Raw genomic sequence first — 27,204 nt, 5'->3', positions numbered from 1 at the left:
TGCTGGTGGTCTGCCACCATCCCCGTGACGCTCTTGCCAAAGTTAGAACTCAAAGAACCACGTTTTGTTGGGTTTTTCCTCCACACACTTACTTATTTCATTTATAGCTTGTGGTTAATTGATTCCATAAAATGAGAAATTATGAAGAATCAAGGCGTAAGTATACAAATTCAAGATAGATATTCAATACAAAAAAATATACACAGAACAGTGGGTTCATTTGCAGCATGAGATCCAACAGCAGATCTTGTTTCAAAGGATAGGCGAATGCTTGCTTTGTTTCCTTGAAGACCATGTCCACATCGGATACTAGGACACCTCATTTTATTGGTGTGTGTTCACGTGCACCAAAACTTGTTTCTAAAAATACTTTTTTCACATTGTAACAGTTGTTTCTAGAATTAAGCATATTCTTGGGCCTCGTGCCAGTTTCTAACGATCTGAAAACTGACACAGAAAGTCTTCCAAATGTAAATATTCTGATTTTTAAAGGTTAAAATAATGTTTCTAAAGCAGTTATTGCAAACTTAATAATGCTGGCACTATTCCATTTCTTAACTTTCCAAATACTTGATATGCCACCTTGGAGTTCATTATTTGTTTGCCTCTTCATTTCGAGATTGTTAAATGTACCACCCCAGCTGGTCATCTTCATATTGAAATAATTCTTTAACACAAGTGGGAATAGAGAGCAGTGTGTGAGCATTGAAAGGTCATACATGTCTATGGGAAGTCTGGCACACTAGGGAAACCCAGGGTCCCCCTCTTGGGTAGAATATCTGTGTGGGCACAGTTACATTTTCTCTTCCCTGCATATGAGCCAGCTGTACAGCCAGGCACGGACTGGGGAAGATTCCCATCTCCCGTGGCTCTCGCACACGTCGATAAACACCCAGCCATTTAAGTTCACTCCAAATCTAAGGCTCCAAGGAAAGAGGTCTGTGCCCAAAACAGAGAGCAACGTTTTCAGCAACTACTTATGTCTGTCCTGGTGTTTGTCAATATGCAAGTCTGGACCAAAAAAGACATAAGCCTTGCCCTAAAAAAGCTTCTATTCTAAGAATGGGCTTGAGTCATAATTTTATGGCCACTAAAGTACTCAACCCCATATAAAAATATTACCAGAAGCAGCAATGTTAGATGGACTGTGAAGTGTGGTAAAAAAGGAGAGGCATTAAAAACATTAAGCTCCCGCAGGGGCTCGGACTAAGTGGGGCAGCTATTAAGAAGCTCATTTGCTGGAGTTCTCCAGCAAAGGTTGAACTCCATCTTCGGGAATGTTACTGTCGAGCATAGCAAACCCAATTTGGCCTAATGAATCCGCCTGCATTGCCAGTACTCCTTCACAATGACACAAATTACATTTAAACCATATGGGGGACTTAAGGATTACTCCCTTCAGACAAGGAACTTTCATACTGGTCTTGGGTCCAATCAATTTCACGATGGCAGAGTTATGAACCCCTTCGCTCCCGGCCTTTCAAAGACTCCAGCCCCCATTCTGATCAGCAAGGATGCCTTCCGAGTAGAACGCGGCAGACACTGTAGGCTTGCCAAGCCTTTATTCATTCTATCTTTCTTTGTTTCTTTCCATCGATAAATATTTATTGGGTAGCTAACTACCATGTCGCAGGGCTGGTGCAAAGGCTGAACCCAGGGCCTAAATAGATTCACCTCTTCATAACAAGAGTTTTTCTTTAGCAAATGCCCCAGGAGTAGGCATCGAGGATAGAACTGCTAACCCTGTAGCTGGGCACAAGCACTGGAAAGAAAGCTACTAATTGGGCTAAAAGCAGTAGGAATCATCAGATCAGAGGCCCTGAGCTTGTGATTGGCTGCAGGTGCCTGCCCCTGACTGCTTGGGGAGGTTGAGCCCAGTGACAGGACACACAAGCTGGGAAACAGTCATTCATTTCCCCAATAAGCAGGCATGTGCTAAATGCCAGCCCCAGGGTAAGCACTGCAGGATAATGGGAAGACCCATAGGTTTAGGAGCCAGACACATGCAGGACTCAACCCTTTGACTCTAACAGGGGTGGGCAAACTTTTTTACTCGAAGGCCACAATGGGTTCTTAAACTGGACGGGAGGGCCGGAACAAAAGCATGGATGGAGTGTTTGTGTGAACTAATATAAATTCAAAGTAAAGGAGCGGAGGGGAGAGCAAGAGAACCCTCCACTCTTTCGGCTCCGCGGGCGGGATAGAACAGCCGAACGGGCCGGATCCGGCCCGCGGCTACGTATGAGAGGTACAATCGTGAGCGTGTTACTCAACTGAACTGAGCCTGTAAAATGGGGATAGTTCTCAAGGTTGTTCTGAAAATTGAATCAGGAAACATTCGTGAAAACACTCAGTACTGTGTCTGGCACATAGCAAATTTTCAGTAAATGTGTCCCCTCACCCTACCGCCTCTCAGTTTCTTCACCCCTAACGTGGGATAACAAGACCTGCCTCACAAGGTTTTTGTGAAAATGACCTCATTGAATGTCCATGGAAGCCTCTGTGAACTACAAAACGATGTAAAATGTGAAAAATGTTTTTCACGTTCTGGGCAGGGGTGGGGGATAGTAAAAAAGGTGGGCGGACCTTTGTTCTTAGAAGATCGGACCAGAGAGGAGCCACCACAGCACGGTGGCGTAGGCAGGGCCCCAGAGGTGCGTGCACAGGGCTATGGCTCTCAAGAGGTGGCTGGAGAAATAGTTGGGGTAAGGATTATAGAGTCTCATGAACCACACTGAAGTTTATTTTGTAGGCACCGGAAGTTATGGAAATTTTTAAGCAGGAGGAATGTAAACTCATACATTTTTTGGAAAGTTGAGTGGCTCTGGAGGTGCACTGGATAGCTTCGAGTAGTAGAGACTGGAAAAAGACTAACCAAGGATTGCAAAAAGGACTCCTTCCTCAGCTGTGGTGGCTCTGAAGGATCCCTTCCTCACCTGGTCAATGTGATCCTGCCCAGAGTTGCTCCTCTGCTGCCTCCTACACCTGACTTTAACTCTGAGTCCTTGGGCCAGTTGAGCCCAGTTGGGTTTTCTTTTGCTCTAACATGAAGGCACTACCCAAACATCTCTCTTTCCTCTGACCCCTTCTCCACATACTGTCTTCCACTCATTCACCCACTTCTCTGAAAACTGGCCCCCACCCCAGCCCACAGGACTAGGTTCCTGGGCCATGTTGCTACTACAGGACTCTAATGTCAGACCATGATCTCCAGGGGTGGACACCTAACCAAAGCTGGAGCAGCCACACTTTCTCTCCGAGCAATCTAGAACCAGGACACAAAAGGGTACTAGTCAGATGCAGTCGTGTCATGAGACTCGCCATAGAATTGTGACTGAGAGCTGGACAGTACATGAGGATACATGTGGAGGATCTGGATCATTTAGTCATCTCTAAGAGTTTTGGGCCTGATGTCCAGGAAGCACTGGAAAAGAATTCAGAATAGATTAAGCAGAAAGTAGGTTAGGTGAATCTTCTCAAGAGGGTAGGGTTTTCAGATTCTTGAGACATGAGAATCAGGGAATGTGGGTGAACACAGCCCCTTAGGACTCCCAATTGGCACTGCTGTTCTGGACTGAGGTAGTTCCAGCCAGCTAACAATGCCACCCCCAATTCAATGGGAAGGTAACTACTAATTGCTTGGGTGAGAGAATGGTTTGAAGTGGGCATTTTTTTTTGGGGGGGGGGGAGCATTTTTAAATATAGAAAGATTTAGAATTAAGTATAGACCAGATGAAGTAAATCAAATTCATAGTATAGGAAAAATAAATCAAACTTATAGTATTCTTATGTTTGTAACAAGTTTGGAAGAAAATCTAAGTATATACATTAGCACATCTGAGATATTAGTTTAACAGATTAGCCTTGTAAATCTAATTTATAATGTGTAGTTGAGTAACTTATTTTTACTTATGATTTTAAGTTTAAGGGGGTAAGAGAATTTTATCAAAATTAGAAACATTATTGAAACATTCAAGAAAACTTTATACCATATTTATAAGTTTAAATCAGCAAATGTAGATGGTTTGCTATAATATTTCAGGGAATGGACTCTAAGGCCAGAGTGACACGTTTGGAAGCCCAGCACGGCCAGTCACTAGCTGTGTGACCTCAGACAAGTTACTTAACCTCTCTATGCTTCTATTGCTTCATCTATAAGAATGGAGAATAATAGTTCCTCTTAACCTCACTTGTTGCAGTCATGATTGAATGAGGTAAGATACAGAAAGTTCTAAAACCACGCTGGTATAGGATGCCCTGCACAAATATCTGCTGTTATAATTGCTAGATTACATAAAACAACTTGAATACGTTTTGCTTGTTAGACAAAGAACTTAAGAAATAAATAAACACATTGTATATATAAGCTCAAAATATTCATAGGAGCTTGAAGAAATGAATTTATAACCAAGATATTCTCCTCTCTCTCTCTCTCTCTCTCTCTCTCTCTCTCTCTCTCTCTCTCTCTCTCACACACACACACACACACACACACACACACAACCACCAACTTATATTACCAAGTGCATCAGCAGAGAGAGGAAAATGAAGCAGAGTAGCAACTGGGTTCCTCCCATCTCAGGCTCTGGTGAGGCCCAACTACACACCCCACCCTTGGCTATCAAGAGGCACCCCTCTGGGCTTATGATACAGTCCTCTTGGTGGGTCACTGCATTTCTGTCACTGCCACTGTGTTGAGCGGGGCTCTGTAGGGCTGGCTCCCATCTGCCAGCTCCAAGTCAGGCTCCACCTGCTGCTGTTCCACCCAGGCAAGAAGAGGATGAGAAGAGACCCCTCCCCTTCTTCTCTGGGCAACCCCCTTCAACAGCAAGGAGACAAAGCAAGAGTACCTCTTACTAGGTGGGCGACCTTGGTCAAAGCACTTAACCTCTTGGTGCCCCCATTTTCTCATCTTTAAAATAGGGATTGAAAATAGTACCTACTTACTGGTAGACTCATTGTGGAGACTATTTCACAGCACATTTAAATATTGAATCATTGTATTGCACACCTAAAACTAATAGAATGATATATATGAATTACACTTCTTTTTTTAAAAACAACAACACATCTCTTAAAGACAGTTTAAAAAAAATAGTACCTATTGCATTGGTGTGTTATGTAAAGATACGGTGAGTTAATAAATGCCAGGAGCTTCGCACCGGCTGGTTCTAGGGCCTTATGAGCCCTACATAAGTGTAAGCTTTCATTACTGTCCTGAATCAACCTGAGAAATGTAGCTGTGCTTCATACCTATGTGTGGGTATATGCATTTTAACAGAGTTAGGAAATGTTCTTTAAAGAAAAGGAGAAATTACAGTCAACCATAAAGAAGGTACAAGGCCAGAAGAATTACAAGGGCCAGATGGCTTAGAGCTGTACAGAAACTCGGGTTCAAAAAGACTCCTGGAGCATATTTTGAAATTAAAAACAAAACAGCTGCCTCAGAGCATGTACATCCTTTAGCATCCGTCAGTCTGCTGTCCATCTGTGTGTCCATCCATGTACTCAACATATACTGCATACATGGACTTACTGCAGTCATTTCACCAGGCACTGGGAACCTCAGGAGGATGACAGGCTCAAGTTCTCAAGAAACTTTTGGTCTAAAAGAGAGATAGGTAGAAACCAAGATGGCGGCATAGGAAAACACCTGTACGTGCTGCCTCTCACAACCACACCAAAACTACAACTAAAAGACAAAACGACTATCACCCAGAACCACGGAAAAGCTGGCTGAGTAGAAGTTCTACAACTAGAAGGAAAGAAAAAAGCTCATTGAGACTGTGTAGGAGGTGCAGAGCCGCAGAAAAGCAGAGGTACAGAGGCGCGCAAATTAGGCTGGTGACTGAGTGCGCTGTTTCTTTCAATTGGAAGGGAGATACAAGCTACCGACTGCTCTGAACTCCAGCTTCCAGCGAAACTCTGGGGACCCAGACTCCTACGGGGAGAAACTGGACTGTCTGGCATCGGGTCGAAAGTGAGGGTGGCTTTCTCACAGAGGTGCATGTAGGAATCATTGTTTACTGAGCTGGGGCACGGGATGCAGGGATGCGGAAACGCGGAGATGTGGAAATGTGGAGACGCAGAGACAGCTGACTGGCAGGCATCAGCATGCCCTAGTGATTCCCTGAGACCCCACCCCACCCAATTTACAAACCCTCCTGAGCTGTGTGCAGCGGCTTTTCCATATGAATGGCCTGCCCTTTTGCAGCTTAACCTAACAAACTGCAGCTGGGTCAGGCAGCTTCAAAACTTCCAAACCCCAAAGAGGAGAAATCTGCGCATCTCACTGTAGTTCCTGCTGGGTGGCCTCAGACAGTAGCTGACTTGCACCTCTTTGAAGATCCAGGAGCCAGTGTACCTAGTGGTCAGTGTGAGACGACACCAGATTTCAGCTCTTCACATCCATAAGCGACACACTCAAGAGGCAGACTCAGTGAGCACCAAAGCCCCACTGAAGCAAGTCCTGCCACATAAGCATGTCTCCAACACAGCAGTTCTTCCATTATAGCCACAGCTGATCCTCACAGCCAATTGGCCTGGAGGTCAATTCCTCCCAGTGTACCAATAGCAATCAAGGCTTAACTACAACAAGACTGTGCACCCAGCCAACAAAGGAGTGCACCAAGAGTGTCCACCTCAGGTGATTGGGGAGGCTGAGCCACTGGGCCCTATAAGTCACCTACCACACAAAGCCACTCCATCAACACAGGAAAGCAGCCAAAATGCAGAGACAAAGAAACATGTCACGAATGAAAGAAATGGAGGAAAGCAAACTACTGGATATAGAGCTCAAAACCACAGTTATAAGGTTACTCAAGAATCTTCTAGAAACTGCAGAGAAACTTAGTGAGACCTCCGAGGAACTTAGTGAGACCTTCAAGGATCTTAATGAGAATGCCAAAAAAAAATGGAAAAGGACCAGTCAGAAATTAAGCATACACTGTCTGAAATAAAGAATAATATACAGAAATCCAACAGTAGACTAGAGGACCCCAAGAATCAAACCAAAGATTTGAAATATGAGGAAGCAAAAAACACCCAACCAGAAAAACAAAAAGAAAAAAGAATCCAAAAATATGAAGATAGTGTAAGGAGCCTCTGGGACAACTTCAAGTGTACCAACATCTGAATTATGGGAGTGCCAGAAAAAGAGAGAAAGCAAGATATTGAAAACCTATTTGAAGAAATAATGACAGAAAACTTTCCCTACCTGGTGAAAGAAATAGACTTACAAGTCCAGGAAGTGCAGAGAACCCCAAACAAAAGGAATCCAAAGAGGACCACACCAAGACACATCATAATTAAAATGCCAAGGGCAAAAGACAAAAGGAGAATCTTAAAAGCAGCAAGAGAAAAACAGTTACCTACAAGGGAGCACCCATACGACTGTCAGCGGATTTCTCAACAGAAGCTATGCAGGCCAGACGGGAGTGACAAGAAATATTCAAAGTGATGAACAGCAAGAACCTACAACCAAGATTACTCTACCCAGCAAAGCTATCATTCAGAATTGAAGGTCAGATAAAGAGCTTCACAGACAAGAAAAAGCTAAAGGAGTTCATCACCACCAAACCAGTATTATATAAAATTCTGATGGGTATTCTTTAAGACGAGGAAGAAGAAGAAAAAGGTAAAGATAAAAATTATGAACAACAAAGTGACAACAAATACATATCTATCAACAAGTGAATCTAAAAATCAAGTCAATAAAAAATCTAATGAACAGAATAAACTGGTGAATATAATAGAATCAGGGGCATAGAAAGGGAGTGGACTGACAATTCTCGGGGGGAAAGGGGCATGAGGGGTGCGGGAAGAGATTTGACAAAAATCTTACACCTATGGATGAGGACAGTGGCGGGGGGGTAAGGGCATGGGGTAAGGGGAGCTATGGGGGAAAAAAAGAGGAACATCTGTAATAATCTGAACAATAAAGATTTATTTTTTAAAAAAAGAGATAGGTAAATCAACAAATCATTTAAAAATGGAGTAAAAAGCGCTAACCTGTGAGCTTGCAAGGGGTCTATAAGCACTCAGAGGAGAGAGAAATTATGGAAGGTATTCCCCTTCTCTACAATGTCAGTCTGGATTTGTGTGGCTAAATCTAAAAACAATCTTGCTAATTTGTTGGTACACAACGAACCTAAGGAGTAGGTACTATTTTCTTTTTTTAACTCTCTTTAAGATGTGCATTATTTCTACACTAATAAAAGAGAAACATGCAAATTGACCATCACTTCGCAACGCCTACCAGCCAATCAGGAGTGAGTATGCAAATTAACCCGACAAAGATGATGGTGGCCCCACCCCCCAGCCGCTCCGGGCCTCTGGGCAGCATGCATGCAGGCACAGAGCAGCCAGGCAGGGCGAGACGCCTGCTATGAGGGAGAGGGCGGGGGGCAGAGGGAGCTGCAGGAGCGGCTCTTCAGCTGGAGCGAAGACTGAAGACTGAAGGCTCTGGCCGGAGCGAAGACGGAAGGCAGCGGCCAGAACGAAGGCCTGGGTCTCGGGTGCCAGAGGAAAACTGGTGTCGGCAGCTAGGGGAAGGAAGGCCTATTGCACGAATCTTCGTGCAGTGGGCCTCTAATACACACACACACACACACACACACACACACACACACACGCACACACACACACTCATATATTTCCGAGAGGGAGAGAGATAGAAGCATCAATGATGAGAGAGAACCATTGATCGACTGTCTCCTGCATAACCCACACTGAGGATCAAGCCCACAACCCGGGCATGTGCTCTGACCAGGAATCGAACTGTGACCTACTTGTTCATAGGTCGATGCTCAACCACTTAGCCACATAGGCTGGGTAAGAGATGCATTTTGTAAAAAATTGAGGTATATTTCCTCAAAAAATTAAAAATGGAACTCCCACTTGACCCAGTAATCCCACTTCTAGGAATATATCCCAAGAAATCAGAAACACCAATCAGACAGGATATATGCACCCCTACGTTCATACAGCACAATTTACAATAGCTAAGATTTGGAAACAGCCTAAGTGCCCATCAGCAGCTAAATGGATTTAAAAAACAGTGGTACATCTACACAATGGAATACTACGCTGCTCTAAAAAAGAAGGAACTCTTACCATTTGCAACAGCATGGATGGACATGGAGAGCATTATGCTAAGCAAAATAAGCCAGTCAGAGAACGATAAATATCACATGATCTCACTCATTTGTGGAATATAATGAACAACATAAACTGATGAGCAAAAAATAGAGCCAAAGTCATAGAAGCATCGAACAGACCATACAACCTAAGAGGGAAGGCAGGGGGAAGAGGGAGGTCAGAGATTAACCAAAGGACTTGTATGCATGCATATGAGCATAACCAATGGACACAGACAGTAGGGAGGTGAGGGTATGTGCTGGGGGATGGGAGCAGCTGGGGAGAGGTCATGGGGGAAAAGGAAGACTTATGTAATACTTTAAGCCAGGGGTCCTCAAACTTTTTAAATAGGGGGCCAGTTCACTGTCCCTCAGACCGTTGGAGGGCCGGACTATAGTTTAAAAAAAAACTATGAACAAATTCTTATGTGAACTGCAGGCCCAGGACGAGTCGGCTGCTAAGCAGGACAGGCAGCGGCACCCGGCGGGCCGGATAAATGTCCTGGGCGGGCCGCATGTGGCCCATGGGCCGTAGTTTGAGGACGCCTGCTTTAAGCAATAAAGAATTTTAAAAATTGAGATATAATTCACATATATCATTCTATTAGGGCTTAGTAATCCCATGTGAGGAGGACTCCTATTTTACTAGAAACCAGAGGCCTGGTGCACGAAATTCGTGCACAGGTAGGGTCCCTAGGTCTGGCCGGCAATCAGGGCCGATCAGGGCCTTCCAGCTGCCGGGTGGGGCCTTCCTTCCCTGGCTGCCAGCTGCCGGCCAGGGTCTTCCTTCATTCTGTGTTGCCCCCTGGTGGTCACTGCATGTCATAGCAGTGATCGAACTCCTGGTCTTCCGGTCAAACTCCCAAGGGGACACTTTGCATATTAGCCATATATATATTACCAATATTCAACAATTTTGACCTATAGAAACAGCAATTTATATGGTTCATATAACATTTATATTCATATATATATATCTTATTTTCTTTTTGGAACATCCTCAATACAATTTTCATTTAAATCCTTTAGGAATATTCATTTGGAGCTAACAGATTATTTTCCTTCTTCTGACTATTACCAAGAACTATGTACATGCTAAAATCCCCTAGTATAATCAGGTCTATCCTAAAAATTCCTTTATTTTTAAATCATTCATGGTTATATGTTTCCCTCTTGTGGTAGAAAATGGAAAAAACAAGCAAACATTCCCACAGCCTCACAAGGGGGCGCACGAACTGGCTCCAGCCACATTGCACCATGCTAGGGAGCCCGTTCACATGGAATACAATGAGAATCATGCTCCCTGGAGTTTTGTGGTAGACAGTGGCTGGCCCTCTATCAAGAAAACTCATAGATACAGACAACAGAAGGTGGTAACCAGAGGGGAAGGGATTGGGGAGGACAAAGAGGGTAGAGATGGTCAAATATATGGTGACAGAAGGAGACCAGACTTCAGGTGGTGAGCACACAATAGAGTATACAGATGTCACATTACAAAGCTGTACACCTGAAATTCATATAATGTTATTAACCAGTGTTACTCCAAATAAATATTTTTTAAAAAAGATAGTCTCAGCACACTGCTAGAGCGTTAATGTATTACTGAATAAGTACTGTGACCCAGTCCTCCTTATAAATAACTTTTTAGATTTGCTAAGCTAAGTCTCCAAGATTCTCCCTTCCCATTTGGGGGTCATAAGATAATTCTGAGGCTGTGTCTTAGGCTGGCCTGTGTAAAGCGAGCTCAGGGGTTAAGGACCGTGTGGTAATAACTCACCATGCTGCAGCCACTTCCTCCCTCCCTGCAATGCAGGAGCTCAGACAGTACTGTTTTAAAGTCTAAGCAAGCCCTTACTTCCCACAATGGCCTCTTTGTTTTGCCTGCGCTGTTCCCTCTGCTAGAATGTCTCCAGTTTTTCCTGGCTTCCTCTTTGTTATCCTTCAGGGCTTGGCTCGAGTGCATCTCCCCTGGAGACTTCCTCTGACCACCTCTCCATGTGTCCCTCCCAAGGGCTCTCAATGGCCCTTGAGGCACCTGTCAACTATTGTAGAGCCCACTGGGTGACGAGCTCCACAGGGAGCAGGAGACTGCACGCGTGGTGTATGCTCCAAATGCACAGCACAATAGAGAGCAATGAGAAAATGCTCAGTTATGTCTGAGGGATGGAAAGCACCCCTTCAAATATTGTTCAGGAGAAGTTGCTGGAGCAAGTAGATTCAAGCAACTATTTACTAAAACCGCTACCCTAAGACCCTTGTGGATAGACCTGGGATGCAAACACCAGGCACTCTGACTAGCACTTAAGCTACTCAGGGACGATTCTGCTTATTTGGAGGCTGGTGTCCTTTTGAGATGAGACGACTAAGTATCAGGCAGATAACATACTACTGAAAACCTAAAGTTATGTAGAACAGGTCCCCGACCCCCACCCCAGGCCCTGTGCATGAAACACTCCAAACAAAAGACACTTCTGTGTGGAATCTTATAGGCTAACAGGTGTGGAGCATCTTGATAGGTCATGACACAGCTGAGAAGAAGAAAAGTGAAACTGAGAAGGTGCAAGGTGGCTGGGGGGCTATCAGCAAAGAGAAGTTTCAAGGGTCTGTATTTCCCATCAAAATCCCCACTGCCCAGTGGAGTAGCCCGCTTAATATGACTATTGTAATATTAAATAATGTGAGGCATTAGGCTAGGTAACTTCCTATGCATTGTCTTATTATTTCCTAAACACACCTCTATGACATAGTATTTTAATTTTACCAGTGAGTAAAAAAAACAAAAACTGTTCAGGCAGTTTGCCTAAGATTAATTAGCTAATAAACAACAGCATATCCAGGAATCAAACTCAAGTCTGTCTGACACCAAAGTTATACTGCAATGAAATTCTAATGTAAAGGAAGTGATTTTGCTATCCCGCTAACCTCAAAATGGCGTGATGGCTTTACTTTTTGGTTATTCTTTAGCCATCTTCAGCTTTGGACTTTGACAGATGCCAGATAAAAACTGCATGTTGAGATTTGTTTTGGCAGGAGGCTGACATCAGTCCAGTCGGGTGACTTTTCTGGAGCAATTTCAAAATAAATGTAACTCACCTTTGGGTTGTACCTTAGAGTTCCCCAAACCTTTGCATGACCATTATTTAATTTTCATAAAACACTCTAGTAGGGCAGATATTAATTAGAATCCCATTTTACAAGTGAGAAAACTGGGTTTTAGATCAGTTAAGCAAAATACGTGATACTGCACAGTAAATTGTACAACTGAGATTTGAGCCTTTCCATTCCAACCCCTCACTGTGAACTCAAGTTATTTGGTAAGATTCAGGGAGCCCCCAAGTGGCATGTCTTCCATTTAGCATTATGACAAGAGTCTACAGAAGCATTGTGGATCATGGAGTTCTGAAATCTTCTTGCCAATTATTACCATTGGTATACTTTTAAGTAGGACAACAAAGGTATTAGCTATATGCATTAAACTAGTGACTGGGCCTTGCCTCCACCCTCACTTCTCCATCAAGTTTTCTCTGATTCCCCCTTATCATTATCGTTTGCCTAAAAAATCATCTCATCTGAGAAGAGAAAACATCCTTGTTCTTCTTTTCCCCCTCAAAGTGAGCTGAGTGCCTCTCCTCTGTGTTCCCATGATTTCCTGAATAGCTCCTCTCGTTTAGTTGCAGTGGGTTGAATGGTAGCCATCCCCACCCACCTACCAAACATATATTCCACTCAGAACTTGATCATGTGATCTTATTTGATAAAAGGGTTTTTGCAGATGTAATTAAGTTAAGGATCTTGTGAGGAAACCATCCTGGAATACCCAAGTTGGCCCTAAATCCAATTACAAATGTCCTTAAAAGAGATAGAAGAGGAGAAGACGCACAGAGAAGGCCACGTGAAGATACAGGTAGAGACTGGAGTTAGGCAGCCACAAAGCCAAGAACACCTGGAGTCACCACAAGCTAAAAGAGGCAAGGAAGCACCCACCGCCCACACCTCCCACCCCCTGCCCCCGAGAGCCTTTAGAGACCAATGCCTTGATTTCAGACTTCTGGTCTCCATGACTGTGAGAAAATATATTTCTGTAGTTTTAAGTCACCCAGTTTGTAGTCATTTGTCAGCAGCCAGAGGAAACTAATACACTAGTATTCACACCATATTTTTGTAACCACCTATGGATGCTCCTCTACTAGCATGAGCATCCTAAGACTCTGTCTTATATATCTTTTACCCTCAAGCATCTCACACAGTGCCTGGAGCATAAAGAGTGCTCAAAGATGCTCAATAATGCTGTGGATGGAACAAACCCATGCAGCCCAGGAGGTTTGCATCAATGCCAGCAGACATTTCTTGTGGCTTACAATCTGGAACATGACATCAGCCTGGGCCCATCCTCATAAGCTATCCATCTTCAGCTACCCACTGCTAGCTCATGACTCCAACGAGGCGAAGGTCTGTCATCAATGGGCCTGTAACTGAGACTTACAGCAACTGTGGACCTCTGTCTTGCAGGTCAAATTCAAGGGATACTGTGTGGACCAAGTCAGGACAGGACATCTAGGTGGCAGGGATTGTGGCAGACACAGAAGACCCTCCCTCTGCCCTCCAATGGCCTCAGCATTTGGAATAATCATAATAATTGCTAGATCTCATCAGAATCTGCTGTTGACTAACCACAGTGTCAGGCTCTGTGCTAAGTGCTTCACAAATTTTACTCCATCCTCACATGGATCTTTCAAGGCAGATATTATTATTAGTCTTTTTATACCAAATCTACATGCGGGGAACTGGCTAAATGGTGTGGTGTTTTTCTCGTGGATTTGACTGCAGAGGGCTTGGTGCCACCCAGGCAGCCTGCTTAGAGAGACAGTTTGTCTTTCGTGACAGGCACAAACCTTACTCCCAATTCCACCTGAATTTCCTACGTATTTCCCTTCTGTTTCTTCTTTTAAATGGATTTCAATTTGCTCCACAGAATGCATTTCTCGAAGTCCCATGGAGGTGGTGTAACATGATCGTTTTCCTACTAAAACAAAAGATCTTTCCCATCTCCACCCAGTTATGCCATCCCAACTCCATTTTCTGGACTCTTTGCCACCATGGGCCAATTTCTCAGAGTCAGGTGGGCACAGGCTTACCATCTAGGTTTCTGTGGCTTAGAGTTGACAGGACTCTCATTCTAGGTCAGGGCCATTTTGTTTTGGGAAAACTCCCCATTGTGCACAATTTCTAAATGCCTAACCCAAGCATGTTTAGCTGTTTACCAGAATGGAAGAGAACTGTGCCCCAGGCCACCACTGTATACCGCAGAAGGAAAGTGGAGGCAAAACATCTCAGCATGAACTGTCTTCTAAGACCCTCTCGATGGGGACTGTGCTTGAACAGCATAAAACACAGTAACTCGTTTTAAAGATATACCAGAGTATTTTCATCTAAATTAATGTTACCTCCTTCAACACAATCACCTTGGGAAGCAACATAGTTGTTCAAACAATGCTGACATCGCACTAACATTTCTGGAACTCTTTTTCGGGCAAATGTCTTTACAGTCTGTGGCACTTTCTTTGAAAGTCTTCAGTCATAACAAATGTCATCCTTGGAGAATAGATTTGAACTTTGGAAAGAGACAAAAATTGGTTGGAGCCGTGTCTAATGAATAAAGTGGGTGATCAAATCTTGTTCCATCGTTTTAAGTGAAAAATGAGGCATGACTCTAAAATAATGTGACTGGTTTTCCTAGGTGACCCATAAACCGACTGGCTGCGCAATAATTCCCAGAGAGGAGTTTCAAAATGCTAGGAGCACTAGACGTATCGCTGGGATAAGTGTACGGTTCCCAGAGTGGTGATTTGGCAGGGTACAATACTAATGTGGATGTATAAGTTCAAATATGTTTGTAAAAAAGGAAATCTGATTGCTTACACTCATGAAAATAAAGAAGCTATTCTCCTGGAGAAATTTCTCCTCCTTTTTTGACAGCCTGTCGGCTTTGGACAGGGAGTCTGCTGAGAAAAACAGACTCATCTCATGCAGAAAGCCTTTGTTGGCCACACTACCCCCTCGACACAGAGACCCACCTCAGGCTGGGGAAAGTGCTCCTTCCCTGAGTTCTCACAGCCATCTCTTTTCCTTTAAGTATGAGTTCTTATACTAGATAGTGGTGATTGCCTTTCTATGTGTATGTCAATCTTCTCTCATTCAATCAGTCTCCTTGAGAATGGGATCAGATTCAACGCTGTGTCTCCATGCGCAAGGCAGTGTAGACAGAAGCCTGGGACACTAATTCTGTTCTGGACACAAACCCTCTGCTTCTGCTTCTCATGCTCCCAGGGGCTGCGCTTGCTAAATGAACTTCTTGTGCATGGCAACCAAAACTGAACACATGCAAAATCCATCCGCGTGAATTTATAGAGACCTAGGGTAGACTGGTGGTTGCTTAGTTAGGTCCGAAAGCATAGAGGAGCAAGAGGAATTAACTGCTAATACATGGGGCTTCTTTTAGGGTCATAGTAATATTCTAAAATTAGATCATGGTCATGGTTGCATAAATCTGTAAACACACTAAAAATATTGAATTGTTCACTTTAAATGCATGAATTGTGTGGTATGTGAATTAAATCTCAATAAGGTAGTTTACTTTAAAAGTTCTCCACCATGGGAATATTTGTGCCTTGGTTGCTTTCTAAGATGGAAGTTAGAATAAATAATAGTCAAGGTCTCTTCCAAAAATCTACTTCTGTATAAAAAATTAAGTTTCTGTCATCTCTGTAAACTACATCACTTGAAAGTGATATCACCAAATTTGGAAAGTATATTTAAGACAGCGAGGGCTGGCGGGTGTCCCTCAACATCGATGCTCCCTTTCATTTAGCTTGACACCCCCATGTTTGGCCTGACATATGGCACCTAGAATAACACTGATATTTCCCAGCTTCCCTTGCTGCTAAAGAGGCCTTAAGCTTAGACTAAGTTTTGACCAACGGGACACAAGTGAAATTATGTAGTCTCTGAAAAAGGAGTGCCTTTCGTCCTCTGTCTCCCCTCCCTATTGGCCAGACCCACCCTATGGGGGTACACAGCCATCTTGGATCTTGCAAATAAAAGCAACACACTATGCAAGGCTGAGCTACAAGAGGAAGGAAACATGGGTCCCCTTACACAGTGAAGCCACCATATTGGCCCTGGAAAGTCTCCTAGAAAGACCTCTGTTACTAGGAACTTTAGCTTTGGTTAAGTAACTTGTTTTGAAACGGTGATAGCAGCCAAATCTACATTTTCACTAATAATAAAACTTGGTATTCTGTAGCAAAACAGAATCTAAAGTGTGTGGCCTTGGCATACTTTTTTAGACCATGGCAAAAGCGTTACCACTGCCGCCTTGGGAGGCAGACCACTAGCCAACAAAACCTGTAGCTCTAGGCCCGTGGTCAGCAAACTGCGGCTCGCGAGCCACATGCAGCTCTTTGGCCCCTTGAGTGTGGCTCTTCCACAAAATACCACGGCCTGGGTGAGTCTATTTTGAAGAAGTGGCGTTAGAAGAAGTTTAAGTTTAAAAAATTTGGCTCTCAAAAGAAATTTCAATCGTTGTACTGTTGATATTTGGCTCTGTTGACTAATGAGTTTGCCGACCACTGCTCTAGGCAAATGGTTGGGAGAATTCCTGAGTGGAGTGTTAGGTGACTGCTTCTTGCCACAATACAGAAAGGAGCTCAGGCAAAGACGAGCCAGTCTGCAGGCAGATAAGGAGGTCGTGGCTCTGCTAAAGGGTTTTCTTTGTGGATTGCAAACATGGCTGGTGAATGCTCCACTTATAACTCCATATGTTTATTGGAAAGAATTTAGGGCACCTGCCCTGGGAAAGTGTGATGTGTTTTATGGGTGGAAAGGAGAATGGGCATGATTATCTGCATGGCCAAAGAGTGGTCCATGGCAAAAATTTCTAGTTGCCTCTGGGATTTAAAGACATAGTATTGCACCACATATTTTGTTTTCCAATGTGGTACTTTCTAAGATTTTTTAAGGATGACTTTGACTCTACTAAAGCCTCACCTTCCACTCTAATTTGAGACTCCATCATCCCAGGGTAAAATGTGACTTCCCAGTATTCATTGGATAATTTGCCCCCATTGACTCCAGGGAGGCCAGCTGGTCCTAGAATTATATTCTACTGGCTCAGTTTTCATTGTTTAGGTGAGTCATCAAAGGAAGAAAAACAGTCATGTCTTGATGTGGATTTTGCCTCTTGTGCCTCATGTGATTCCATTAACTGGTTTCAATTCAATCTAATAGCGAGCAAGTGGCTTCACCCCAAGTAGCAAGGTCGACACACTTCTCCTCTCCAAATGCTCATTTACTTAAAACTTCTCCCAGACTGGCAGTGTCCTCAGCCACTCCCAGTGGGAACCTGGTATTTGGAGCTCAGTCCTGGGGTGTCTGTTCTGTCATATCTCTCCATCCTAGGAACAGAGGGGGCTGTTCCTCGTCTGTGTTCCTGACTCTGTGACCTGTGACACCTGAAATCTTTGCTTTAGGGAGGAAATAAAGCAATGCGTGTGAAAGTGTCTTGTAAAATATACAATGTGAGGTGTGTTTTTAGTTCAGTTAATTCTTGTAGAGTATGAAACAAATTCAGAGTTAGAAGGTGGCGGAGCCTCCAACCTACCTCTTCAACATGCTATGCTCTCTCACATTTGGTTCCGCCTCGAATATTCTTTTCTCCTCTTCACCTCCAAGTCTGGGGGTAGTTGTCACTTCCCTGCCTCTATGCCTGAATCAGGTGTACCGCTTTTCTGCTCGCAAAGCCTGCCTTGCTCGCCTCCATAATAGCTCTCACTGCACCTTGTAGCCGTTGTTGTTTGCTGTCTGTAACCCATCTGGCCTCCAACACAAACCTTCTTGATTCTAAGTCCCAAGTGGGTGAGGACTGACTGGGCTTGTCTCGTTCTTGCATTATCCCAGGAGTCAGCGCAGTTTAACTGATAGGTTCCTCAAGAGCTCCCTGCAGTGTTTGTGATCCTCACACTGGCAGGTTTGGCCTAAAAAATGTTCAATGGATTTAGCAGCCAGAAAGTCAGTCGTAACCTTGGTGAGAGAAATTTCAGTGGAGTGATAGAGAAAGCAGAAGCCATTAGCCAGAGAAAACTCTTATGTAATTTGATTAGACATACCTGGAAATCTCCCTTTGCCATGTAATGTAATGATTTTGGGAGTGAGATCTTACTGTACTCAAAGCTGATTTCGGAGATTTCCAAGTTGTAGTGTTGAGAAAAGCAGCAGAATGATTCGTTTTCTCGTGGATGACACTAACGTAGGAAAAGAAGCCATTGGACCTGAAGAGTCCATAGAAAGAGAAATGGGAATTCTTGACAGAGACCAACAATAAGACAGGATGACTCTGTGCTCCAGAGACATTTGGTACCAAAGGGCCAGGTATTCTTTTTCTCCAATGCTTTGGCACTAGATGAACTAACTGTACCTAGTAATAGCCACAGGTGGGAACGAATGAATGGAAAGCAAATTCAACACAGGCGATAAGGAAATGAAGGGTTTCCCTGGGATATAGTTAGTTTGTTCTTTCAAGAGAATTTGAGGTTGTCTGAAAACTTGAGCATGAAGAAAAATCCAGATAAGGTTTGGTCCAAGGAGGCAGATGTAGGTTAGGTCCAGTTTGGGTTAGGAAACTACTAGAAAACATCTTCAAATGTAAGGGTCCCTTCGTTCCCGGAAGCTGTGCAAATTCTGTGCTGGAGTCTCAGTGCTGCCATTACAGTGCCTGCAAATGATTTAACCTGCCTAAGGCCCCATTTTCTCCTTGGCAACCTGAGGATGCCCATAGTAGCATCGACCTCACAGGGCTGCAGCAGGTTAAATGAGCTACTGTGCGTGAAGGGCTTCTCATGGTGCTTGGCAAAATGGCACTCTATGTTAATGAGATAAAGTACTACTAAAATGAATTAAAATATTAGTAAAGGGAATGAGTTTCATAAGAGTTGGGTAAAGGTCAAATCTTATTTTAAATATAGAAAGGAAATTTGGTCTTTAAAAAAACTCGTTAGAAGACGTTTTATAAAAGTGGGTGAACAATCAGCCCTGATTTACCTATTTTGTAAAAGCGTTTTTTCCGTATATCAGGTTTACTGCAAAGTCTATCTCAAAGTTTCACCTGTCCGAGTGAACCTGCCCAATTAAATCAGTTAACGGTCCTTGGTGGGGAGGGGCGGAGAAGGGACACAGTGTTGCATTAATTTCCTAAACGGCTTGCACAAGAGCGCCGGTGGGTATGTAGTTTCTGTTCCAGTGAAAATTCAGCTCCAGGCCCCTCCGTGGAACAGATCCAGAAGCACCACTGGGCAAAGCCTAGCCTTTGAAAACCCTGGGACAGCAACCAGGCCGCGCAAGGGCAGGCGTTCTGTCCCAACGCAAACTGCCGGGTGGAGAATGAGACAACCATCCACTCCCCCCCACGGACTTCCGGGCCACTCCAGCCGCCAGCGTCGGGCTCGGAGCCCGCGGGGAGCGCCAGTCCCAGACCAGAATAGAAGGCAACCAGGGCTGGAAGCGAGGGGATTCTGAGCCAGGCGGCGCCCTCTAACCTTTCACGGCTAAGGCACTGCACTCCGCTCGGTAACTGTATCTTTAGGCGCAGGAAATGTTCACGTAAATGTCTGAGGCCCCGGGAAGGGGGAGGAGAGATGGGAGGGGCAGAAGGCGGAGGCGGGTTCCCCAAGGTCAAGACCTGCTCCCCCTCCCGCGCCTTCCTGTCCCCCAGGGAGTCGGGAGAGCAGCTCCGCGGCTAAGTGGCCACTTCCCCACATGCGGCGACCTCCCCGGGGCCTCCAGGCCGGCGGGAGCGAGCACAGAGGAGCTGGGGGTGGAGACTGGGGCGGCCGCGCACGGAAGTGGCCGGAACCCAGCGGGCGGGCGGGCGACACCAGCCGCACGTAGCGCACGGCCCCGCGCCCGGGCGCTGGCTGCCTGGGGCCGGTGCGTCCCTTACCCCGTTGGCGGCTGCGATGCGGACGATGAGCTGGATGGCCTCCTTCATGTAGAACCTGCCGTCCCCGCCCACCACCAGGGTGGCCTCCTGCCGCTGCGCCGGCTCCACCGTGGAGATGATACTCTGGATGAAATTCTCCGCGTAGTTGGCGTTGCTCTGGAACACCTTCACCCGCTTCCGCAGCCCGCTCGTGCCTGGCTTCTGGTCCGGGTACGCCTGGGTCTTAACGGTCACGATCTTCACCATGTTGGCGACTTGCTGCCTGGAGCCGGAGCGGACTCTGCTAACCGAGGGGCGTCCGGGGCAGAGACTGCAGCTGTTCTGGGTGAGGGCGCGGGCGGAGTAGGGGCAACGCCGGCTCTCCGGCCGTGCTCGGCCCTTCTCCTTAAAGGGACAGGGGACAGGGCCCTCCCTCCACCGCCAGCCCACCTCCTGGCAGATTTCAGTGGGAGGGGAATGGGGTGCGCACACCTCCCGGCCACTTGAGAAATGGGTGGAGCCTCTCAGATTTACCCTACTCCCCACCCCACCCCAACCAAACCACCATGAAAAGAAATCCTCAACTCCTCCCATAAATGGAGGGCAAAGCTTGGAGTAGGGGCCAGGTCATAGGACAAGAACTTGAGGCAGGGTGAGAAAAATACAGAGCATAACGATATCCTGTAGTTCGGCTATCATAATTTTCCAGTAAGTAATTTTCTGGAAACCTGTTCTGAGGGATAAAAGTGCAGCCTTAAGTAAATTTTGACTCCTCGTTCTTTCATTCTCTCTCCAAACATTAGGGTATTCGTGTTAGAAAAATAACTCTAAAGGTCTAATTATTCTTACTACTCTCCGTATCACTTTACTTCCATTGGTTAGGGTTGGTATACTAATAAGTAAGGTTTTACTGAATATAATGTTTCTAATCCTTGCTAAAGTACAGGGGTCAGTTTTATGCTTACAAAACTGAGATTCAAAAAACAAATGGCTTGTCAAGGCCATAGAGATAAGCACATGGAGGAGGCCAACTCACGTGGGTGTGGCTCCAAAACCAGGGCTCTTACCATGATTTGTCTGCCTGTCTCACCAGGTTTGACAACCAGGACATAAATGTACTAGGAGACCTTGATAAATGTGGGTACAAATATAAGGTAAGGCTGAGTATAGTACCATCAAAACATGCCAGTTATTCATGTAATAGACATTTGGTGAAGAGATCAAGGAGGATTGAGGTGGCCAGAAAGGATTCATGGTAGATAGAGGGTCAGGGAAAGAGACTGGATTATTGAGTAGGGATCTTGAGTTCAGCATCCCCCTTGATTTGGTGAGAGTGATTGTCTCCTCTGCTTGGTGAAGTGGGAAAAAACTGACTTTTTCCTGCTAATTACAGGTGTGACCTGGGAAAGTTAGTTAATATCTGTGGGCATCCATTTCTTTACCATAAATGGATATAAAACCTATCTTAGAGAATTGCTGCAAGAATCATTGGGGTTTTGTATGTCAGTAGTTTTTGATCGTGGAGACACAATAGAATCACCCGATACACTTTATAAACTCTCCATGCTTCAGCTCCAATCCAGACAGATTCGATCATTATCAGCTGATGTAAGTAAACCACCTGGAATGGTATCTTACACATAGAGGCCCTCAAAAAATATTAGTTCCCCAACCCCAGCTCCAAAACCAGAATTTATCGTTAATCTGTGAATTTGATTATATTTATGCCCTTGTAATGGTTAACTGGTATCTCTTGATCAAGCAAAGGCTGACAGACACATGAATGTTGACTCTCAGAAATCAAGTGCTGATATACATGTTCAATAGCTGTTTTGTCAACCTAGAAAGGTTTTAATATCATCACCATAGATGACTTTCAGGGCAAATAACATGAAAACTAAATCCTGGACTGCTGGTAAGGATTTCCAATATTTACACAAAAATTCACAAAGCTTATAGAGTAGTATCATCTTGTGAATTAAGCTCTATAATCAACCCATCTTATAGGCTAGAGAACTGATAAAATGGTTAATGTAATTAAAGGTATCTAACTCTACAAAATGAAAATATAGCATAGAATCCCTGAGTCTTAAAAATACTTACTTCACAGAGTTGTATGGATTAAATCAGCTGAACATAGAGCTCCTAACACAGTGCTAGTAAGTAACTCAATAAACGGTAACTCATTATTATAGAATGGTGGACTCAAAGTCAAATCCCATGCTCTTTCTACATTCTTCATTGTCTTCGGAACTAGGATGGTGTTGGGGAGCACAGGAGACTTGGTTGGAAAGTTGTAAGGAGGACATTCTGAGAAAAGGGAAATGTGTGGAAGGCTGCCTGCCCTGTTTATCAGAATTCCGACTTAGGGGAGATTTAGGGGAGTGTCGAAGGTGGCACCCCTAATTATTCCTTGTCCTTTCCAAACAAGCCTGTGCATATGCAGATCTCTGTGTGTTTACTGGAATCCTTTTGCTTAATCCCTGATGTCCTTGCCTAGAGGACAATGTAAACACCAAGATTACTCACCCTACTGATTGTACCTAAATATAAAAATTCCAGTAAAAGCCTAATGAGGCAGGCAATCGAGGCAGCCTGGTCACTTGGTCAGGCCGTCCCTTAGCCTCTCTTTCACAGTGAAACTGTGTAGGACTAATCTGTTCATCCATCGTTCAGGCGCTGCTGGTCAGCCCTGGCAGGATGGGGCTTTTCATTTAAGAGGAATTGTTCCATACTTCTCTCACCTCAGAAGTTGTAACAGTTAGTTTTAACTACATAACAAACCACTCTTAAATTTAGTGGCTTAATACAATCACCATGTACTATTATTGCTCATGATTTTAAAAGTTAACTGGGTGGTCTGCTGATTTGGGCAAGACGGCTGATCTTGGCTGGGCTCCTGTGGCAAGCGGTCCCCATCATTCTTGTCTCTTGGTAACCATGCCTTTATGCATTTTCCTTGTATTACTTTCCTTGCTGTGTAACAAATTACCACAAACTCAGTGACTTAAAAGAACACCCTCTCATTATCACAGATCTGTAGGTCGGAAGTCTGGGTGTGTTTGGCTGGACTGAATGCTCAGGAATCAAGGTGTCAGCTAGGGTGGGCTCTGGGAAGCATCTGCTCCCAAGCTCATCCAGTTTGTTGGCAGGATCCATTTCCGTGCAGTTGTCCTTGTTTCCTTGCTGGTTGTCAACCAGAGTCCATTCTCTGCTCCTAGAAGCCACCTGCATCAAGTCCTTCTTATGGCTGCAATCTCTGACTCCCTCTCCTGCCATCAGCCAGAGAAAACTCTTATGTAATTTGATAAGACATACCTGGAAATCTCCCTTTGCCGTGTAATGTAATGATTTTGGGAGTGAGATCTTACTGTACTCAAAGCTGATTTTGGAGATTTCCAAGTTGTAGTGTTGAGAAAAGCAGCAGAATGATTCGTTTTCTCGTGGATGACACTAACGTAGGAAAAGAAGCCATTGGACCTGAAGAGTCCATAGAAAGAGAAATGGGAATTCTTGACAGAGACCAACAATAAGACAGGATGACGCTGTGCTCCAGAGACATTTGGTACCAAAGGGCCAGGTATTCTTTTTCTCCAATGCTTTGGCACTAGATGAACTAACTGTACCTAGTAATAGCCACAGGTGGGCTATCTCAGCCAAATGAAATAGAAATCAAGATGAATTCCAGCCCTGCTTGTGTGGCTCAGTGGGTGAGCGTAACCCATGCACCAAGAAGTCACCAATTTGATTCCAGGTCAGGGTACATGCCTGGGTTGCCAGCTCAAATCCAGTAAGGGGTGTGCAGAAGGCAGCCAATTGATGTTTCCCTGATCGATGTTTCTCCCTTTCCCTTCCTCTCTCTCTAAAAATCAATAAAAACTTTAAAAAAAAAAAGTTGAATTCTAGAAAAATAAATGTTAGGTGTTCCCAAACACCTAACTGAGGTCTGAGATGTATATCCGCTCATAGAAATCTCTAAGTCTCTGCCACCAGAGCAGAAGGGAGTTTGGAAAATATTAAGTTGTTATAAAAAAAATAAATAGTCTTTCGTGAACAGTTAGATTATGGTGAGATGTATAACCCTTTTATTTGTTATCTGATTCATGTTTTTTCATGTTCATACAGTGTATCTACTTTCATTAATTCTAATAAAAATCCAAGATGCAGTCAAAGAGTTATCAGAAGATACTCTAACTTAGAATTACTTATAACATGGGCTTAACTAAATAGTATAACATGAATAAAAAAACAAAATTGTAAATATAGTATTATCCTACTTGAGTATTTTCTTTATGAAACACACACACACTAAGGACTAGAACAGTGGTTCTCAACCTTTCTAATGCCGCGACCCTTTAATACAGTTTCTCATGTTGTGGTGACCCCCAACCATAAAATTATTTTCGTTGCTACTTCATAACTGTAATTTTGCTACTGTTAATGAATCGTAATGTAAATATCTGTGTTTTCCTATGGTCTTAGGCTCTACAGCAGTGGTTCTCAACCATCGGTCTTAGGCTCTATAGCAGCAGTTCTCAACCATCGGTCTTAGGCTCTACAGCAGCGGTTCTCAACCATCGGTCTTAGGCTCTACAGCAGCGGTTCTCAACCATCGGTCTTAGGCTCTACAGCAGCGGTTCTCAACCATCGGTCTTAGGCTCTACAGCAGCGGTTCTCAACCTGTGGGTCACGACTGTAGAGCCTAAGACCACCGGAAAACACAGATATTTACATTACGATTCATTAACAGTAGCAAAATTACAGTTATGAAGTAGCAATGAAAATAATTTTATGGTTGGGGGTCACCACAACATGAGGAACTGTATTAAAGGGTCGCGGCATTAGAAAGGTTGAGAACCACTGGACTATAAGGAAATATATTAACATATATAACAACGATCACCTCTGGTTTGTGAAATGGGGTAATTTTTATTTCCTTCTTTATGCTTTACCCAGATTTTTCATGTTTTCTATAGGGTATTTGTATTGCTCTATAAAATAAAAATACATTTTTAGTACTTCTTATAATTGGTCATTCTAATTTCATTGAGTTATTCTTTATCCTATAGATGATATTCATTCATGTATTGATTCATTCACAATCACTCTACAATTAGGTTTGAACTTCTACAGAGCACCAGCTCTTTAAAGGGTATTAGGTGAACAAGTCAAAATGGTCTTCGGTCTCACAGAGCTTGCTATAGGTTGGAGGAGATGGATACTGAATAATAAGTCATAATTGTGATAGTGCTGCAAAGAAGTATAGGTGCTATAGGAATGTAAATAGGAGGGTCTATCACTGGGGGTCAGGGAAAATATTGTGGGGGAAGTGATGCCTAAGCTGAGGACTAGAAGGATGAGTAGTAACTGGCCAGGTGAGGGAACATTAAGAGGGAAGGTTTAAAATAAGAAGGAAATTTAGTGTCATCAAAGATTTAAAAGGCAGCCAGTGTAACTGAAGCATGAAAACTGAGGGGTAGTGTGGAAAGCCTGATCACGTCAGACTTCCTAGACAGTGTAAAGCATTTTTATCTTGATCACAACAGCAATGGACAACCAAAAGGTTGTGTTTTTTATTGAAGTAAAAAATATATAATATAAAAATTACACTTCAACCATTTTAAAGGTATTCAATGGCATTAAGGACATTCACATTGTTGTGCAACCATTACCACTATTCATTTTCAAAACTTTTTCATCATCCCAAACTGAAACTCTGTAGCCATGAAACACTAACCCTCCATTTCTCCCTCCCTCAGCCTTTAAAAACTACCATTCTACTTTCTGTCTATGAATTTGACTATTCTGTTCTCATATACATGGAATCATATAATATTTGTCCTTTTGTGTCTGGCTTATTTCACTTAGCATAATGTCTTCAAGTTTCATACCTGTTGTAGCATGACAAAAGGGTGTTAAGCAGAGGAATACTGTGATCATAATAGCGTTTTTAAGAGGTCACTCTGGCTGCTGTGTGACTGAATGAAAGGGGAAAAGTGGATGAAATGAGCCAGATAGGCAGGTGGAAACTGGGTGTATTGTAGTAAGTTGAAGTCAATGGAGATGGGTAGAAGTGAACAGACTCGAGATATTTTCAGAAAGTACAGTCAACAAGACTTGCTGATAGATATTTTATATATACATATATATACATATATACACACACACACACACACACACACACACACACACACACACACATATATATATATATATATATAGTTGTGTTTCCTAGCAACCTGGGACTGTGACTATCGTAAAAAGTGTGGGGGTGGAGGGTAGTACGCTGTGATCCATGAATTTTGTTTTAGACATGTAAAGTTTGAGGTGTCTGGCATACATCCAAGAGGGCGTACAGAATAAGGTGTTAGATATAGATGTCTAGAGCTTAGAAAAGAGACCTGGGCATGAGATGAATTTATAATCCAATGGCATGTAGATAGCATTTGAAAACATGAGAGTGAATGAGATCACCTAACAGGAGAATATAGAGTACAGGGGAAAATATATTAGCCCTAGCTGGTTTGGCTCAGTGGATAGAGTGTTGGCCTGTGGACTGAAGGGTCCCAGGTTCAATTCTGGTCAAGGGCACATGCCAGGTTGCTGGCTCAATTCCCAGTGGGAGGCGTGCAGGAGACAACTGATCAATGATTCTCATCATTGGTATTTCTATCCCTCTCTCTCCCTCTCCCTTCCTCTTTGAAATCAATAAAAAAAAATTTTTTTTAATGATAATAAAAAAAATAAAGTCCAGGAACTAGAGTGTGGAAAAGTTAGGCTTTTCTACTTTTGAAAGATAATTTGTTTAGAAACATTAATCCAGCATGGAGAAAATTTAGATGTGTCATCCAGCCTTTCATAAACCGGACTTTGTATCTATTAGGTTAAATTCAAAGGCAAAAAATTTTACCTCTTAAGCAGGTTATTAATATGCCATTTATGAGTCTTCCTTCAAGCAAATTTATCCAGAATTTTATATAAGTCAAGGAACAAGCAGTTGGCAATTCTGTGAAAGTCTTGAATGATTTTTCTGCCTACATATACCAATGTGTATGACTGGGAGGTAGATAAAATCCTGGCCAGATCAATGTACAA

At 43.6% G+C, this 27,204-nt stretch overlaps 1 protein-coding gene across 2 annotated transcripts in view; it reads right to left on the bottom strand.

Annotated features, from left to right (window-relative positions):
• Positions 1-20,759, bottom strand: part of PGM1 (phosphoglucomutase 1) — a 61,239-nt gene extending 40,480 nt beyond the window's left edge. For both annotated transcript variants that reach the window (XR_013959971.1, XM_080656915.1), the window contains exon 1: positions 20,131-20,759. Coding sequence is in view for 1 of the 2 variants with exons in the window: in XM_080656915.1 (XP_080513041.1) it covers positions 20,131-20,703 (573 nt within the window). In the remaining variant the exon portion in view is untranslated. The remainder of the gene's footprint in view (positions 1-20,130) is intronic.
• Between the last annotated feature and the right edge of the window lie 6,445 nt (positions 20,760-27,204).

This window comes from Plecotus auritus (genome assembly GCF_963455305.1).
Source record: "Plecotus auritus genome assembly, chromosome: 2".
NCBI classification, from domain to species: domain Eukaryota; kingdom Metazoa; phylum Chordata; class Mammalia; order Chiroptera; family Vespertilionidae; genus Plecotus; species Plecotus auritus.
This window is presented reverse-complemented; position numbering and strand designations above follow the sequence as displayed.